At 41.0% G+C, this 15,000-nt stretch overlaps 2 protein-coding genes across 2 annotated transcripts in view; both read left to right on the forward strand.

Annotated features, from left to right (window-relative positions):
- The window catches only part of LOC125037394, a gene marked incomplete in the record, with an annotated part of 40,082 nt that extends 33,193 nt beyond the window's left edge, over window positions 1–6,889 (forward strand). Inside the window, 5 exon segments of the mRNA XM_047630504.1 lie at window positions 1,138–1,322; window positions 1,450–1,560; window positions 5,234–5,470; window positions 5,835–5,973; window positions 6,272–6,889. Of these exon segments, the coding sequence (XP_047486460.1) occupies window positions 1,138–1,322; window positions 1,450–1,560; window positions 5,234–5,470; window positions 5,835–5,973; window positions 6,272–6,694 (1,095 nt within the window).
- A 5,386-nt stretch (window positions 6,890–12,275) lies between these two features.
- Window positions 12,276–15,000, forward strand: part of LOC125037433 — an 11,995-nt gene continuing 9,270 nt past the window's right edge. Inside the window, exon 1 of the mRNA XM_047630574.1 lies at window positions 12,276–12,406. Within this exon, the coding sequence (XP_047486530.1) occupies window positions 12,276–12,406 (131 nt within the window). The remainder of the gene's footprint in view (window positions 12,407–15,000) is intronic.

Consider the following 15,000-nt stretch of genomic DNA (forward strand, 5'->3'; position numbering starts at 1 on the left):
GGGGATATCGTTGTGTTGTGCTACGTTGTGCCCGATGTTTCTGCTTAGTAGTGCTGCGACTTGTACCTAAAAGTACAACTATTTCTACTCCGCAGTAATGTTGTTTCTGCCTAGTTATACCCACTGTTTTCTGCTTAGTAGTAGTGTTTCTGCTTTGTCCTACCGCTTCTTGTGCCAAGTAGTACCGCTGTATGTGTTTAGTAGTGCCATTGTATTTGCTTTAGTGGTGCAACTGTTTCTGCTTACGAACCGTTGTATGTGCTTTAGTAGCACTATTGTCTATTGGTTACTAGTACTGCTTGTGTTCAGTAGTACCGTTATTTGTGTTACGCACTACTGTTATTTCTGATTAACGCTGTGTTTGTCAAGTGGTATACCTGTCTATGATTAGTATTATCACTGTTTCTGCTGAGTCACACCGCTGCTTCTGTTTAGTAGTACCGTTGCACTTGATTCATACCACGAGAAAGAAAGGGGTGTTAACTTTGCTTTGTTTTGGGGAACTCTGAGAGATAATAGAGTCTGTGCTTCGCTAAAGAACCCGCCCTTCAAAGGTTCTGGTCTTTGTCCATGCTTGCTTTCGAATCCGTCAATTTTTTTTTTTTTTCTGAGTTTCAAGTCTTTTGGTCCATATTTGCTCTCACAGCCTTTCAAAGTTTTGAAATCTTAGGCCACAATTGACTTCCGAACTATTCAATTTCAAATTTAAAAACCTTTGTTCACAATTCTTCTGAAAGTTTTCAAATCCTTGGGAGCCCCTCACTGGCCCAACAAAAAACATAAACCGTTTTAACATTTAACCGGTGAAAAAAACATATAACGACCATGTAATCTCTCTCCCATCTGGCAATCAAACCTAACCAATCACTTGATCCATCTAACAATTAAACCTAACCAATCACTTGAGTTGACTGTTACCCCAAACAAACATAAAAGTTCCTGCCCAGGTCCCATTTGACAGTTACCCCTTGATAAACCTAAACAAATATAAAATCTCTGCCATTTTACAGTTACAGATAAAGCTTAACAACCATAAAATCTCTCCCATTTGACAATTGCCCTTTGACAAACCTTAGCAGCCATATAATCTCCAAATCGACAGGTTTTCACCCTCCTCCTCCTCCTCCTCCTCCTCAGACCGCCCAGGAGATGGGTATCGAGGGCCACACTGCAGCCGAGGTCTTCCAGGTTCTCAAGGACGACCCAGACCAGCGTTTCGGCAGCAAGGACGAGCTTCTCAACACCTACAGGCAGAGAATTTATGGCGATATCTACCCCCTGATGCACCAGCTTTTCGACATCGTGCCTGAAGTTAATGTGACGTGAGTAAGATGTCAATAGATTTGAAAAGCATGTTATTGTCATTTTGTCATTACGTAATTTAATCATTATCGTCATTTTGCCATCGTTCTTTTGTCATGACTATCGCCATTTTGTCTTTCGCCACAGGGTCGAGGGGGTGGACGAACCCAACGCCGTCTATGCCTACTACGCGGGGCCCTCCATGGATGGGTCGCGCCTGGGGACGTTCTTCTTAAACTCGTATATTTATGATAAGCAGTAAGTCACTTTTTCTTCTTGGTTTGTGTGTATGTGTGTGTGTTTTATTTTCAAGCAAATATTTATGTATAGTTGTTTTTATCTCTATCTCTTTGTAGGTTCTCTGTTTTCTTCTCTCTTCTTCCTTGCTCTCTCTCTCTCTCTCCCCCCCCCCCTCTCTCTCTCTTTCTCTCTCTCTCTCTCTCTCCCTCCCTCCCTCCCTCCCTCCCTCCCTCTCTCTCTCTCTCTCTCTCTCTCTCTCTCTCTCTCTCTCTCTCTCTCTCTCTCTCTCTCCCCCCCCCCCCTCTCTCTCTCTCTCTCTCTCTCTCTCTCTCTCTCTCTCTCTCTCTCTCTCTCTCTCTCTCTCTCTCTCTCTCTCTCTCTCTCCCTCTCTCTCTCTCTCTCTTTAAAAAAGAAACCGCTTTTCATCTTAGGTGACCTAAATGATGATTTAACAAAATCTAATGCTAAGTTAGCTAAGATGATAAAGAAAAATAAATTAGAACAAATGATAGACAAACCTACACGAATTACAGTAAACACCTCTTCTCTATTAGATTTAATAATAACTAACAGATCAGACCTCATCCTCCACTTCGATGTCATTCCGTGCCATGTTGCTGACCATGAACTCATCACGATGACGTTAAATATAAAGAAAACAAAGAGACCACCAGTAATAAAAACTTTTCGCGATTTTAAACACTACGATCCTCAATCTTTCTGCGAGCTTATCTTGTCTAAAGAAATGACACTATCAAATATTTCATTAACAGATAATGTAAACAATCAAGTAACTATCTTAACGGAAGTTATTAAAAACAGCATTGATTCGCTGGCTCCCTACGTAACACGAACCGTCAGACGTCCCCCTGCTCCATGGATAAACGACGACATTAAGATAGCCATTAGCGATAGAAATAATGCCCACCAAACTCTTAAAAGTAACAGAAATGAGGCTGCCTTTCAGATAGATTACAAAGCAAAAAAGAAAAATGTAAAAGTGCTAATTCAATGTGCAAAAAGAAATTACTTCAGAAATAAATTCACAGAATATAAGAACAACTCTGATAAAACATGGAAAATTGTTAGAACACTAGTGCCTCACAACAATCACCTCACTAGTGATTGCACAAGTCCCATACAAAGAACAGACCATTTTAATGACTTTTTTTCAAAAATTGGTAAACTAACTTACGAGAAAACAATTGCTTCTACATTACAACAAAATACAGATCGGAAAAGGATTACAACTAATTTTTTCAGACCACAACCAGTGGACGTAGAAACAATCATCTTAGTAATAAAACACCTTAGCGAAACAAATGCTGTAGGAGCAGACGGTATTGCTTTGCGCTTTATCAGAGATAGTCTACCCGCAACTCTACATTATTTGACGGTCATTATTAACACCTCTCTGGTCACTGGTATCTTTCCATCGCTTTGGAAACATGGTATAGTAACACCAATTTTCAAGTCGGGGGATATAGACGATGTCAATAATTATCGCCCTATTACTATACTCCCTATATTATCCAAAATTCTTGAAAAAATTGTAGCAAATCAACTGACGAATTTCCTGGAGGCCAAGAACTTATTATCTAAAACACAACATGGTTTTAGAAATAGGTTATCAACTGAGACAGCTTTACTGCAAATCACTGATGAGATTTATAATAACATTGACAAAAATCAGGTAAATTTACTCACATTATGCGACCTTTCTAAGGCTTTTGATAGTGTTAACCATGAAATTCTCCTTAACAAATTAGTAAATCATAAAATTGATACCTTTTGGTTTACAAGTTATTTATATACAAGGACCCAATCGGTAAGAATCAATAATAGTATGTCATCAAAACAAGAAGTACCTTTTGGTGTTCCGCAAGGATCTATTTTAGGTCCGATCCTATTTACAATTTTCATAAATGATTTATCAACAATAGCAAATAAATGCCTTCTAGTGCAGTACGCCGATGATTCACAGTTTCTTCATAGTGATTCAGTAAACAACTTAAATATATTAATAAGAAACGCGCAAGATACTCTAACACAAACAAAACTATATTTTGACACTAATGGCCTTAAACTAAATCCACATAAAACTTAATGTATATTCATAGGTAGTCGGCAAAACATTGCTAAAATTCCCAGTGACACAACCATAGAATTTGAAGGCTGCTCTATCAAACCGAGCACTTCAGTGAATAATCTAGGAGTACAAATAGACAGATTCATGACATTTGAACCACACGTTGACAAAATACACAGGAAAGTAGTGGGTACCCTGTTATATCTTAATCACATACGAAATCAGATCACTACTGAAGCTAGAATCATGGTTGTACAAACTCTAGTTCTAAGCATAATTAACTATTGTTCAAACATCTGGGGTTCGACTAACAAAACCCAGATGCAAAAAGTGCAAAAATTACAAAATTTTGCTGACAGAGTAGCACTAGGTAATATCAGTAAACTTGATCACATCACCCCACATATCAAAACATTAAAATGGTTAAAAGTTCACTCTAAATGCAGCTATGACACATGTCTATTTATTTACAAACTTATTCATGGGAATTATCCGAATTGGTTAATGGCCTTGCAAACCGTAGGGAACACATCAGGTGTCCAGACACGCCAAATAAATTCCCTTTTTGTCAAGAGATCGAATACCAATACAGGGGCACGACAAATGGAAATACGTGGACCCAAGTTATGGAACATGCTACCAAATAATTTGAGAGGCATTAACAACTTCTGTAATTTTAAAATGGAATTAAAAGAACACTTCTTAAATATTCAAATGTAAATATATATATATTTATGTAAAGAATAACCATTGTAATTTAATGGAATAAAATGTTTTGACTTTGACTTTGACTTTGACTCTCTCTCTCTCTCTCTCTCTCTCTCTATCTCTCTCTCTCTCACTCTCTCTCTCTCTCTCTCTCTCTCTCTCTCTCTCTCTCTCCCCCTCTCTCTCTCTCTCTCCCTCCCTCCCCCTCTCTCTCTCTCTCTCTCTCTCTCTCTCCCCCCCCCTCTCTCTCTCTCTCTCTCTCTCTCTCCCACCCCCCCCCCCCCTCTCTCTCTCTCTCTCTCTCTCTCTCTCTCTCTCTCTCTCTCCCTCTCTCTCTCTCTCTCTCTCTCTCTCTCTCTCTCTCTCTCTCTCTCTCTCTCTCTCTCTCCCTCTCTCTCTCTCTCTCTCTCTCTCTCCCTCCCTCCCTCCCTCCCTCCCTCTCTCTCTCTCTCTCTCTCCCCCCCCCCCCCTCTCTCTCTCTCTCTCTCTCTCTCCCTCTCTCCCTCTCCCTTCCTCCCTCTCTCTCTCTCTCTCTCTCTCTCTCTCTCTCTCTCTCTCTCTCTCTCTCTCTCTCTCTCTCTCTCTCCCTCTCTCCCTCTCCCTTCCTCCCTCTCTCTCTCTCTCTCTTTCTCTTGGTGCACTGGTTGATGACAGAAAGTGCACCATACACCAAAACTCTATTTGAACTTTATTAAAACAAAGAAAACATGTTATCGCTTCATCTCAACGAACTAATAATTGCTCAAATAACCGGAGTCGATATATATTTTCTTGGTGTAAAAGATATATGAGTGAAAGAGAATGTATGGTTCTGATAAAGATCTATGATTGAAATGTGATTTATCTGCCTCTCTCCTTAGAGAAGCATTCCTTTTCATTCCCTCTCTCCCCCAGTAAGAAATACGAGGTCACGGCCCTCGCCCTTCACGAGGCCATCCCAGGTCACCACTTCCACTCTGCCTACACGAAGATGAACCCTTCCACGCCAGATTTTCGGAAATATATCGACAGCACGAGAATGGGCGACGTCCCAGCGAAGTTTCCCCTGCACACCGTTTTCGTCGAAGGCTGGGGTCTCTATGCCGAGCTGCTGGGAGAGGAATTGGGTCTTTATGCCGACGCGTATCAGAGGTGATTTTTCCTTGGCTTGATTTGATTCTCGAAAGTTATATATTATGAGAAATAGTTACGGATTCTTTTCTGCCAAATACAATTATACATTCTATAAGTTCCGATACACTTATCATCGCCTTCTTCCATTACCTTACTATCTGATTTCCCAAATTACAAAACACTGTTTTATTTGTTTCTTATTTTTCAACATACATATTTCCCGTGTATTTTCATCGCCTCAATTCCTTATTTTTTCACTTTCTCTTATCGATTCATTCTTTATCTATTTGTTTATTTTTATTTTTTCATCTCATATCATCTCACTCCCTCATCTATTTCGTTTATCTGCCATGGCCTTATCTCATCTTATCTGTATTCCCAGATTAGGGCGGTATTCCTTCGAGCTGCTTCGCGCGAGCAGACTTGTGGTCGACACGGGAATCCACGCCCTCGGCTGGTCACGTGACAGGGCGGTCAGCTTCATGCTGGAACACACGGGCATGTCCGAAACCGCGATTCAGGTGCGTTTTGTTTTTTTTTGTTTTTTTTAGGGGGGGGGGGGAGGTTGTATTTTTTCGTGTAGTTTTTATTTTTGTTTATATATATATTTCAATTATCGCATGTTTTAATTATCTTTCTCTTTCTCTCTCTCTCTATCTATCTATCTATCTAGCTATCTATGTATCGATATATTTATATGTATACTTATTCTTATCGTCTCGTATTTACTATGCACTACTTTGGTCACGCCTTAATTCACAAATATTGATAAAAATACTTAAGCCTAATCCCTCGCCACTTCCCATTTTCCTTCTCCAGATCGAAGTGAACCGCTACATCACGTGGCCCGGCCAAGCGTGCTCTTACAAAATCGGCGAAATCAAAATAAAAGAGTTGCGGCAAAAAGCACAGAATGCTTTGGGAAATCTGTTCCGATTGCAAGATTTTCATGGCGTGTTGCTGCAGTGCACAGGTCCCCTGAACATTCTGGAACAGTGCGTCAACAACTATATAGAAAGGACGATACCGACCATCGACGAAGCCGAGGAAAACGGGAATGGGAATGACGAAGAAAACGGAGTTGAGGAAAACGGAGATAGCTCTAGTCCGGGTGTTACAGAAAACGGTGATATGGGAGACTCAACTAATTCAGAGAACGCTGGGGCCTCTTTGAAATATGATGAATATTTTGCTGTGATTTTGTCTGTGTCTATATTGCGCGTATTGTATTTATTTAGATAGTCATATTTTTGTTGCTGTGTATCATGTATCCAAACCTTATGTATACGTTTATTCACTGTATGCGTGTTCTGTATATCACTTTTTCTGTTGTGTTTGTACATTTGTCTCTCGTCCAACCTTGTAGCTAATCACATCATAGTCATGTATTGTAAAATATTCCTTTCAGATATATGCAAATATATATGTATGAAATAAGATAGAATGTTTTTTAACCTTCATACCCTAATGATGCAATTGTTTTTTGTTTGTTTTTTTCTATTTGTTCAAGCTCCCAAACGAAAAACTAGTGCATAGTATCATTCTGACGGAAATTGATTTCAGTTCCATAAAACTTTGCTTGCATACAAAATAACCAGTATGTACTTAGAAGATTAGGTCAACATTCACACAATCACATACAAAAACCAAAAAATATATATATACACATGTATATGTGTTATACATATATAGATAGATGGATAGATACACACACATATATATGTCTATATGTATATATATGTATATATGTATATTCAAATGTATATAAATCTAAGATAGACCTGCTGAAAGGATTGTTGGGCTGGATCGACAGTTGCCACCAAAGTCCAAGTTCGACTTGCCTTATTCAACTTAAAGTTCGCGCCAAAGTTCTTGGAACGCGCTGTAGTCCTGGCCAAGTGGTTGTCAAATTGTGCGCTATGGCCATTGGTGATAGGCTCCACGGACATCTATTCGTTTATTCAGAATAGAAAATAAAATAAGGAAATAACTATTCAGAAAATATAATACTCATAAAACCCCGTTTACATAAATAATACAATGTACATTACACGGACGTACATAAAAATGCAAACTGAAATAATACTGTAGTATGGAGTGCGTACTAACAGTTGGCACTGAATGGTCGCACTTAGCCAGCTGTAGGCTTATGCGTGGCTCATTACTCCCCCTGCTTACACTTACACTTACACTGGTCACACGAGGCGTTGCGACCAACTGTTAGAAACAAGGTCTATATAAGTAAGGTCTCATCACTTCGGAGTTCTGCGTAGCTTTGAGTGATAAGGCCGATGACGTGACTTGGCGGTGAAGGGGGAGTAGAGAATGGAAGGCAGGGGGAGGAAATAATGGAAAACGGTTAGCAAATGAGCAAAAAACGAAAGTAATATTAGATGCTGGATCATTTTGTCGATTTGCACATTATATAGACCTTGGTTGGAAACGTGCTGGCGCATAAAGGTCTACTTATATAGACCTTGGTCGCATAGTTAGTGTTTATTTATGGAATCGTCAACTACAGTATAGAGAGAGCTAATACTTTCATGAATACAGATAGTTTTATATGTTGTCTGTGCAGTATATAAATTAAACACAGTGGAATTATAGTTTTAGATGTGAATATCATTTGGACTGGAGGTCTTTTAAAAATCGGAAACACTGTTATCGCGCGAACAGCGAAGTGCTATGGAATTTTTTTTTTTCTTTATCAATAATCGAGATGTCTTGCATGTAATTACTTGACAGATTTGGGTAGTTGTATTGTTATTGCTATATGATCACTATAACAGGCAGCTAATAAATAAATAAAGGAAAGAAAGAAGGCTGGGGAAAGTGAAAAATATGCGAAGAATAAATATAAAAATAGAGACAAATAAGACCAAGCTGAATAGAGAGAGCTAGAGATAGATAGATAGAGAGATCGTCAAAGTCAAAACACTTTATTCCATTAATTACTATGGTTCTTCATTTTACACAGATAGTGACGGCGTACAGTCAGGAATACAGAATAAGTAGACAATAGCAAGTCCATTAGTAGGGGAGTTATAAAGTAAAATAAAATAAAAAGAATTACATGGTTTGGTTTTGCATTTCAGTATCTGCTTTCATTGACAATTTGAGAGATGCTCCTTTAATTTAATTTTGAAAGTAATCAGATTAGCGATGTTTCTAATATTTTGTGATACGTTGTTAAGATCTCGGGTCATGGGGTTTGCATTTTCCTTGACCCTGTTTCCGTGTTTGGCCTCTTGACGTGCAGCGAATTAATCTGAATGTCTTTATTAATGGATATACATGTGTCATATTGACATTTCGTTGAACTTTTAGAAAGAGAGAGAGAGAGAGAGAGAGAGAGAGAGAGAGAGAGAGAGAGAGAGAGAGAGAGAGAGAGAGAGAGAGAAAGAGAGAGAGAGAGATAGAGAGCGAGAGAGGAGAGAGAGAGAAAAGAGAGAGAGAAGAGAGAGAGAGGAGAGAGAGGAGAGAGAGAAGAAGAGAGAGAGAGAGAGAAAAGAGCGAGAGGGAAGGGGAAAGGGGGGAGAGGAAGAAGGGAGAGGAGAGAGAGAGAGAGAGAGGGAAAAATTATAGAGAAATAAATAAAAGAGGAGAAGAGAGGGGAGAAAATTAGAAAAAAAAAAAAAGAGCGAGAGAGAGAGGGAGAAGAGAAGAGGAGAAGGAAGGAGGGAGGCGAGAGAAGAGGAAGAGGAGAGAGAGAGAAAGAGAAAGAGAGGAGAGAGAAGAGGAGAGAAAAAGAGAGAGAGAGAGAAGAGGAGAGCGAGAGCGAGGAAGAGAAGAGAGAGAGCGGGCGGGCGAGAGAGCGGGGATGAGTGGAGGTAAGGAGAGCGGAGGAAAAGAGAGAGGGGGGGAAAAGAGAGAGGAGGAAAGGGAGAGAGAGAGGAGGAGATTCGAAGCGATAGAGAGAGAGAGAGAGGCGAGTAAAGAAAGAGAGAGGAGAGAGAGAGGAGAGAAGAGAGAGAGAGAGAGAGAGAGATAAGAGAGAGAGAGGAGGAGAGAAAAAGCGGAGCGAGAGGAGGAGAGAGAGGAGGAGGGAGAGGGAGAGAGGAGAGGAGAGAGAGAGAGAGAGAGAGCGAGAGCGGAGAAGAGAGAGAGGGAGCGAGAGAGAGGAGAAGAGAGAGAGAGAGAAGAGAGAGAGGAAAAGAGAGAGAGAGAGAAAGAAATAGAAAGAGAAAGTAGAGAGAAAAGAGAGAAGAGGAGAGAGAGAGGAGAGAGAGCGAGAGAGAGAGAGAAGAGAGAGAAGAGGAGGAGGGAGAGAGAGAGAGAGAGAGAGAGAGGAGAGGAGGAAAAGAAGACAAAGAGAGAGAGAGAAGGCAAAAGAGACGAAGAGAGAGAAGCCGCTAAAGTTAGTTGCCAAAAACCTTCTGGATGTTTTTTCTCCCCAGAGCCTTTGGGGAGATTGGTTTCGCCGCACCTCCAGCGCCGGGCAGCGGCAGCCCCGCTGGCCAGTCACCAAGCTCTTCGGGGCAAACCCCAAATCCCGGGACATCTGTTTCTAAAGGAGATAGCAGGTTTTTAAAGGGTAAGATAAGTCCCACATGCTAGCTCCCGCCCCCGGGCCCTGTCCATGAATTAAAGGTTAAATTTCCTACCCGCCGTGGTGCCCCAGCTAAACAGTAAAAACCCCCAGCGAAAAATTGCAACTTTCTCCCCCCGGGCCCCGGCTATGGCAGTTAATAACAAGATCTATATAAGAGTATAAAACTTGGTTTAAAAAGCTGCTCGAATTCCTCCATCTCAAGCAGACCGTCCACGGTATAAAAATTGGGGGGGGGGTTGGGGGGCGCTAAAAAAACGTTATCCCTCTATTCAGCCCTTTTGCGCGCGGGTTTGGCTTGTTGCGTGGGGAAGGTTGCATCCCTACCTTTATGTCCCCCATGCATTTATTCAATTTTTTTTCCGCCTTCATTCTACTACAAGACACACATAGACATATGTATATAAATTTATAAACAAATATATACACATACATACATAATATGTACATATGTATATACACCCAAAAAATTTTTTATTAAAACACGAACACAAAATATATATATATATGTTATATAATATATACATATTTATATCATATAAATAACATATATATCATAATATATAAATATATATCTATTTATATTGTTTTAACATATATATATATCCAAAAACACACACACATACAAACCTACACACACCACACACACCCAAACAAACACATATAAAAATATATATAAATATATGTGTGTGTGTGTGTGTTGTGTGGTGTGTGTGTGGTGTGTGTGGTGGTGTGTGTGTTTATTACAAAAACAATTACACACAATAAATAAATAATAATCAATTATACATATAAATATATCCAAAAATTTTTATACTCTATATCAATTCTTCTATTGTTCTGGGCTCTCTCTTTTTTTTATATATATGTACACACAACCAACCACACACATATACATTATATATAATAATATATATATAATATATATAATTATATGTATATATACACACATAATTTCTTCGCCCCAACGTAAATCTCCTGAAAATAAATCACTTAGAGAAAAGAGAAACATGGGCCCGAGAACCTGTTTAAATTTCTTTTTTTCCCGTTTCTTTGGGGCCTCTTATTTGTCACTTCCTTCCTCCTTCGGCAAAGGAACAAGGAGCGCCAACACTCTGCCCGCCCACAAGCCCATTATGAACGGTGGCGTAAGCACTATGCTAATTTCGACGCTAGATCTGGCCCCCATGAAATTATGGGATCCCTTGTAATAGGATTGCCCCCCCCCCCTAACCCCTCTCCTCTCTTTTCTCTCTCTCTCACATATGTGTAATATATATATACACACACATACACAGAAATTGCATGAACACACTCCATCGGGCGATTTGGTGTGCACCCCGGGCCCCGGGGGGGTTGCATGTATTGGGAAAGGGTCGGGCCCCCCCCAGTATAAAGACCAGTCATTACGTGATGTCAACATGGCGCCAAGAATTCGTAAAACACCGTATCTGTGATGGCACAACAAAAATTTAAAATATGATAAACAATACATATATAAATTTTACACCCCACACACTCACACAAAACACCCACAACACACAAAAAACACAAACCACAAATATGATAGATATATGGTATTGTTGTGTGTGTTTCTTTTTTCTCTTTCCCCCCATCTGCCACTCTCTCTGGGCGCGTGCTTTTTTACCTGTTGTAAATGCTATAATCCTCTCTCTCTGTTGTGTGGGTGTGGTGTGTTGGTTGTGTGTGGTTGTGTTGTGTGTGTGTGTGTGGTGTGGTGTGTGTTGTGTGTGTGGTGTGTTGTGTGTGTGGTGTGTGGTGTTCATGTTGTCTTTCGGTATAGATAATACGCAAACTACTTCCGTTCTTACCTTAAGAAAAAACGGGGCCTAAATTGTTTCGGGATATTGTGGCGTTTTTTTTTTGGGCCAAAAACCCCAACATAAATTTTTTAATCTTCCACCTGATGATGTAACGGAATTGATATTTGCGTTCCTTTACTACAAGTGATAGATTTTATCTTGCGGGGAAATTGAAACTGTCCTCACATCAAAATCTGTTTATGCGCAAGAGAAGATAAAATCAAATCATACATTCTGTTATATTAATTAAAAAAAAATTTATACATTATCTGTTCTAAATATTACGAAATAAAAACACACAAAACAAGGAAAACTCCAAACAACACAACACACAAAACCCGCCCCCCAACACAACACACACCACACACACACAACACACACACACAACAACACACACATACAAAAAATATTAACTTTCCCAATACATAGGTTTTACACATGACTTAAAACAATGAGTGTTCCTCATGACCCCAACGCCAAGGAATGTTTCCCAGGCGCACATCTTGTGCAGCACACAGCTGTCGCTCAGCTGATGGCGACCTCTCCAGATGATCCGCCCCGAGCAGTCCCTGTACTCAGCTGGTGTGCTACTGCGCACACGAAAAGACAAGGGGGAAATGTGAATAGAGAGAGATGAAGGAAGGGAAATTATAATAAACGGTTCATTAACATTGGGCATGAGGGTTTTGTCAGTTAAAGGTTTCCTCTCCGAAATAATCCATAAATGTGGAAAAAAAAGTTTTCCCCCAAAACAAAGGGGGCAAAAGATGTGTAACAGTGGTGCAAAGCACATTACACTTACTTCTTCCCAACGGGGCCCCTTTTTCTTTGGACCGACACTGTAAATAAACCAATCGATAAAAATCATAAATGTCTCGAAACATAAAATCAAATCCTAAAGAAAGGTAAGAGACTAATGAAGACCACAAAAGACAAAATTTTCTCCCCCGATTCGGTAGCAGCGGCACCACCGCAGAGTCCGCTTTGTTATTGTTTACATTTAGAGGAAAGCGAAGGCTCGGGACCTTTTGAGCTTCCGAGGAGGTAAATCGTGTCATACTCTTGAGCACAGCTGTATTTTGGCGACGCAGGGAGAGGATAGGGTGAATTTGGCTAGTAAGGCGGAAGAAGAAAGGTAATGGTCTCTTTATAACCTGTCAACGAAGGTAAGAGGTCGTTCGGAGTCTGTTTTTCCCCGAGAGAAAGAAACAAAGGAATGGGGGGAGGGGTATTCAGTGCTGTGTCCGAGTTGGGTTTTCATGAATATTATTTAGGTAATTATATGCTTTCTGTCGACAAAGCAGTTGTGGAAAAAAAGGGGCTAAATAAATAAAAAAATAAAGGAATTTCATTTGCCCTTCTTTTTATTTAAGTAGTTTAGATTTTAGTGGTTTGAACTTTGCTTGGTAGAAGAAAATTTTTTTAAAAGGGAAAAAAATCCCTAAAAGGAAAAAAAAATCGTCCTGGAGGGAAAAAAACTTAAACGAAAAAAAAAGTTGTTCCAGAGAATAAAGTTGAGTATCATGAAATATATGTTAGAATTAGGTTCCTTGTGGTGAACGTGTCAGGCCAATGTAAGGATTGATTTCTGAAATATTTCTCTCTCTATGTTTTTCCCTTTTGAGAAACTTTAATGAATAGAAAAATATTTGGGAATGTAAATGCTTTTGGATGCTAACCAATTTCTGACAGTTGACAAAATTTCCCCTTTTTAGGTTGGTCAATTGAATTATTAAATAAGGAAAGTAAGAAGATGTGGAGGACAACCAAACTTCTCAAAAAAGGTTTGAAGAAAATTACGAAAATGGTAATATTTTAGGGAATTAGGTTTTGCAGCATCTCTCTCTCAATCCCTCTCTACTCTCCTCTCTTCTCTCGGTCTCCTCTCAATTCTCTCTCGCTCTCATCTCTCCGCTCCTCCTCTCCCTCGCTCCTATCTCCCTCATACTTACCCTCTCTCTCTCCTCTCCTCCTCATCCTCCTCTCCGTCCATCATCCCTCCTCATCTCCTCTCTCTCTCTCCTCTATCATCTCTCTCTCGTCTCCTCTCTCTCTCTCTCTCTCTCTCTCCCCTCATCTCTCTCGCTCTCTCTCTCTCCTCTCCTCTCTTCTCTCTCTCTCTCTCTCACTTCTCCTCCTCATCCTCCCACTCTCCTTCTCTCTCTCCTCATCTCTCCTCTCCTCTCGTCCCTCATCTCCCCCCTCTCTCATCTCCTCTCAATCATCTCTCTCTCTCTCCCTCTCCTCCCTCCCTCTCTCTCCCTCCTCTCTCTCTCCTCCCTACTTCTCTCTCCATCTCACTCTCTCTCTCTCCCCTCTCTCTCCCTCCTCTCCTCTCTCATCCTCTCCTCTCTCTCTTCCCCTCCGTCTCCTCCCTCCCCTCTCTCTCCCTCTCACATCTCTCTTCCTCCTCCCTCTCACTCTCTTCTCTCTCCTCTCTCCTCTCTCCTCCTCTCTTCTCTCTTCTCTCCTCTCCTCTCCTCCCTCTCTCCTCCTCTCCTCCTCTCTCACTCTCCTCATCCTCTCTCTCTCCTTCTCTCACGCTCCTCTCTCTCTCTCTCTCACTCCTCTCTCTCTCCTCTCATCTCTCTCTTCTCACTCTCCTCTCTCTCCCTCTCTCTCTCTCACTCTCTCTCTCTCCTTCTCTACTCTCCTCTCTCTCTCTTCTCCTCACGTCTCTCTCTCCTTCCTCTCTCTTCTCCTCCTCACTCTATCTCTCTCCTCTCTCCTCTCTCTCTCTCCCTCTCCTCTCTCCATCTCGTCTCTTCCTCCTCTCTCCTCCTTCTCTCCCTCTCTCTCTCTCTCTCTCTCATCTCTCTCCCCTCTCTCTCTTCTCTCACTCCTCTCTCTCTCTCAACTCTCTCTCCTCTCTACTTCTCTCTCCTCTCTCTCTCTCTCCATCTCCTTCTCTCTCTTCCTCTCTCTCCTCTCTCCTCTCTCTCTCCTGCTCTCCCTCTCTCTCTCTATCTCTCTATTCCTCACTCTTCTCTCTCCTCTCCTCATCCCTCTCATCTCTCTCTTCCTCCTCTCCCTCCTCCTCTTCTCTCTCTCCTCTCACTCATCTCTCTCCCTCTTTCTCTCCTCATCCCATCTCTCATCTCTCACCTCTCCTCTCCCTCCCTCTCCTCCATCTCTCTCTCTCCCTCTCTCATCTCTCTTCTCCTTCTCTCTCTCCT

Source organism: Penaeus chinensis, chromosome 23 (genome assembly GCF_019202785.1).
Source record: "Penaeus chinensis breed Huanghai No. 1 chromosome 23, ASM1920278v2, whole genome shotgun sequence".
Classification (NCBI taxonomy): domain Eukaryota; kingdom Metazoa; phylum Arthropoda; class Malacostraca; order Decapoda; family Penaeidae; genus Penaeus; species Penaeus chinensis.